This window comes from Dipodomys ordii, unplaced genomic scaffold (assembly GCF_000151885.1).
Source record: "Dipodomys ordii isolate 6190 unplaced genomic scaffold, Dord_2.0 Scaffold2916, whole genome shotgun sequence".
Classification (NCBI taxonomy): domain Eukaryota; kingdom Metazoa; phylum Chordata; class Mammalia; order Rodentia; family Heteromyidae; genus Dipodomys; species Dipodomys ordii.
The window spans coordinates 6,804-10,146 of NW_012270132.1; the positions used below are offsets into that span (position 1 = coordinate 6,804).

Below are 3,343 nucleotides of genomic sequence, written 5' to 3' on the forward strand. Positions count from 1 at the left end.
GCTTTTTTCTTTTTGCTTATGTGGTGCTGAGGAATCGAACCCAGGGCCTCAGGCATGCAAGGCAAGCGCTCTACCACTGAGCCACCTTCCCAGCCCCAGTACTTGAATTTTTCTGACTGAATAATATCTATCTTATAAGCATACCACACATTGCTAATCCTTTGATGAACTTTAGGTTGTTTCTATTTCTGAATACTTATGACTGTCATGTATTATGACATTACAAGTTTTTGTGTGTCCTAAGCACAGGCCCAGATGTAGGCCAGATTCCTTCTGGTGCCTTGTGGCTTGTCAGCGGGTCAGGGCAAGTTTGCCCAGTGCTGACCAGCCTCTTGGGCAAACATACTTCTGGATTCCTCGCTGCCAGCACATGTGAGCTCTGTGGGCCAAAGAAGGTTCTTCCCACTAGAGGGGAGCCTTATTTACTCAGATGTGGATGCTTCCAGATTGTCACAGAAGAAGAGTTATCACACCACTGAAACTCAAGAAGGCGAGACTCATGAGAGCTGCTCTGGCACAGAACCTGACGCTTTATCTCTACGATGTCCTCCGAGGATCCATGCCAGTACCCCTGAGGATCCAGAGACAAGCAGCTCCTATTCCTGAACATCCTCACTGGGCTCAAAATGGTTACATTAGTATTTCTTGGGATGAACTGAAAACTAATACAGAGCATTCTGCCCTGGCTTCCAAGATAGCCCTTGCTCAGAAGTCTGAGGCAAGATTCATTCTCTGAATCACCAGATCTTATGTACCCCATTCAATTCTTTACCTCAACAATAGGCAAAAATTCTGGTTATCAACTCCCATTCCTGAGCCCTGACAGGCAGCTGACAATAAACTCTTGAGGGGAACAGAATCTCTTTCTCAGAGTAAGACACTAACCCTAACCTTGGCTTTCAAAGGCTGTTCTGCTCTTTACGACCAGAACACTGTTTCCCATCTGAGATATGGAGGGAGTCACTCACCTACTCTGATGTTTCTCCCACAGTTGCTTCAAGCCTTGGTCTGCCAAGCCTTCCAGGATGAGGAGGTGGATCTTCCCATCCAGCAGGTGGAAGCCGGTGAGCAGATCCATATCCAGTTGGTCCTGGATCTTCACCCGCATCTTGAAGGCAGACAGGATCTGCTGGATATTCTTGGCTGGGTATGTATCCAGCTCCAGGGCCTTGGCATTGATGGCAGTGATGTCCTGCAGCAAGCTCTGCAGAAGGAACACCTTCTTGGAGTCGAACACAAAAACAATGCGACCAAACCGGGTGGCTGTGAGGTCTGCACTGGGGGCTTGTACCCCAACGTTCAAGGGCACTGCCACGTCCACTCGCAGTTTGAGCAGTGAATCAGCCTCCAGGTAGTTGCCCATGGGCATCGGGCTGAGCTGGAGGATATCGGTGGGAACTTGGGACCCCACAGCCTTCCTGCTCCTGAGGGCCCAGCTGTGGCTTGCGCCCTTGGGCTCACAATTGTGGATGGGGACAACCAGGTTCAGGTACTTGTGGCCAAGGAGCAGGTCAGCAAAGCTGACCTGGGCAACCCCGTAAGGGTCCCATGTCTTGTTCTGGGACTTAAAGGGATTGTTCTCTGTCTCTTTGGAAGAGATGAGGGTCTGGAGGTTGATGTATGGATCCAGAGTACTCTCTCTAAAGGGGGTGAGCTTGTGAGAATACTCTTCTGACTTCCGGTCCCGGTCATGAACTTCCACCACCATCGGGGGGCCCTCCAAGTACTCCCTCAGGTCACTGGGATGGATGGCTCCAAGGAAGATGACATTGATGTCCTGGAAGTATACATGGGTCCCGTGTGGCTCCCCCTTTGTCTTGTGAACTGGCGTCTTGTAGAATTGATAACTGCAGTACACGGGTGCACACAGCCTCTGTAAGACAGCAGGTGACAACGGCAGGCCCTCAGGAGGGAAGTGCACAGCCTGGGCACACCCCACCTGCTACCCGCAGCCCCAGAGCCTGAGTTTCCTCCCCACAAGATGCCTAACATGAAGCCCGCTCTGTGAGGCCAGTGCAGGCCCACACACAACACACATGAACATACTCAAGATGGCAGCTGGCACAAGACAAGACTGACTTGGTGGTGGGCACGCAGAATCATTTTTCATCCACACTGCAAGATCCAAAAGCACAGGTCATGTGTCTTTGATTCTGTGTTTCTGGTTCCTGTACTAAGGCTAAGTATGAAAAAAGGTGGAGATCAGCAGATTTTTGAAAAGATAATTCCACTGGTGTGTGAATAAGCAGAACACTTTCCCAGCATGCTGGATACCCTGAGTTCCATTACCAGCTTCACAAAAGAAAAATCTAATATCAGGCTGGGAAGGTGGCTCAGTGGTAGAGTGCTTGCCTCGCATGAATGAAGCCCTGGGTTCATTTCCTCAGTACCACATAAGCAGAAAAAGCTAGGAGTGGCACTGTGGCTCCAGTGTAGAGTGTTAGCCTTAAGCTGAAGAGCTGAGGGACAGCGCCAAGGTCACACGACAGACAGACAGACAGACAGGAAGGAAGGAAGGAAGGGAGGGAGGGAGGGAGGGAGGGAGGGAGAGAGAAAGAAAGAAAGCAGAAAGAAGAAAGAAGGAAAAGAAGGAAGGCAGGCAGGCCGGCAGGCCTCATGTCTACAAAAGTTTATCTGCTGTTTTCCTGACATGCATCTGGAAGTTGGCAGGAGCCTCCTTTAGCCTGGCATAGGTATCCAAGCTGAAAGCAGTCACAGGGAACAAAGGAGGCGTGCAAGGAGGTTGGGGTTACAGAGAGTGTGGAGAACAGGAGGAAGCAGAGGCAGAAGGTGGAAAGGTATGCATGCTTCAAGCTTGGGGCAAAGACTTTGTAATCAATCGCGGAGCACACAAGTCTGCAGTCAGGGTCTCCGGGTGACTCAATGCATGTTTATAAAGGAAAGCCATCATCAGGGGGGTGCTCTTGCAAAGTACATATGGAACTATGTACAGTAATGTTCATGGAGTCATGGAAGGTGAAGAAATATGGAAACCACTCGCATGTATACTTCAGGCAAGAGGACAGAATGCAACAGAAATTTTTTTGGGGGTCCAGTCATGGGGCCTGAACTCTGAGCTGGGCGCAGTCCCTCAGCTCTTCAGCTCAAGGCGAGCGCTCTACCACTTGAGCCACTTCCGGCTTTTTCTGCTTATGTAGTATTGAGGAATCGAACCCAGGGCCTCATGTATGCGAGGCAAGCACTCTACCACTGAGCCAACTTTCCAGCCCGCAACAGAATTTTTTTTTTTTTTTTTGGCGGTTGTGGGGCTTGAACTCTGGGCCTGGGCGCTTGTCCCTCAGCTCTTCAGCTCAAGGCGAGCGCTCTACCACTTGAGCTACAG

The 3,343-nt window shown here is 50.4% G+C and overlaps 1 protein-coding gene across 1 annotated transcript in view; it reads right to left on the minus strand.

The window, feature by feature from the left end:
- The window catches only part of LOC106002080 (uncharacterized protein FLJ43738-like), a gene marked incomplete at both ends in the record, with an annotated part of 7,760 nt that extends 5,887 nt beyond the window's left edge, over positions 1–1,873 (minus strand). Inside the window, one exon of the mRNA XM_013037004.1 lies at positions 969–1,873. Within this exon, the coding sequence (XP_012892458.1) occupies positions 969–1,873 (905 nt within the window). The remainder of the gene's footprint in view (positions 1–968) is intronic.
- Between the last annotated feature and the right edge of the window lie 1,470 nt (positions 1,874–3,343).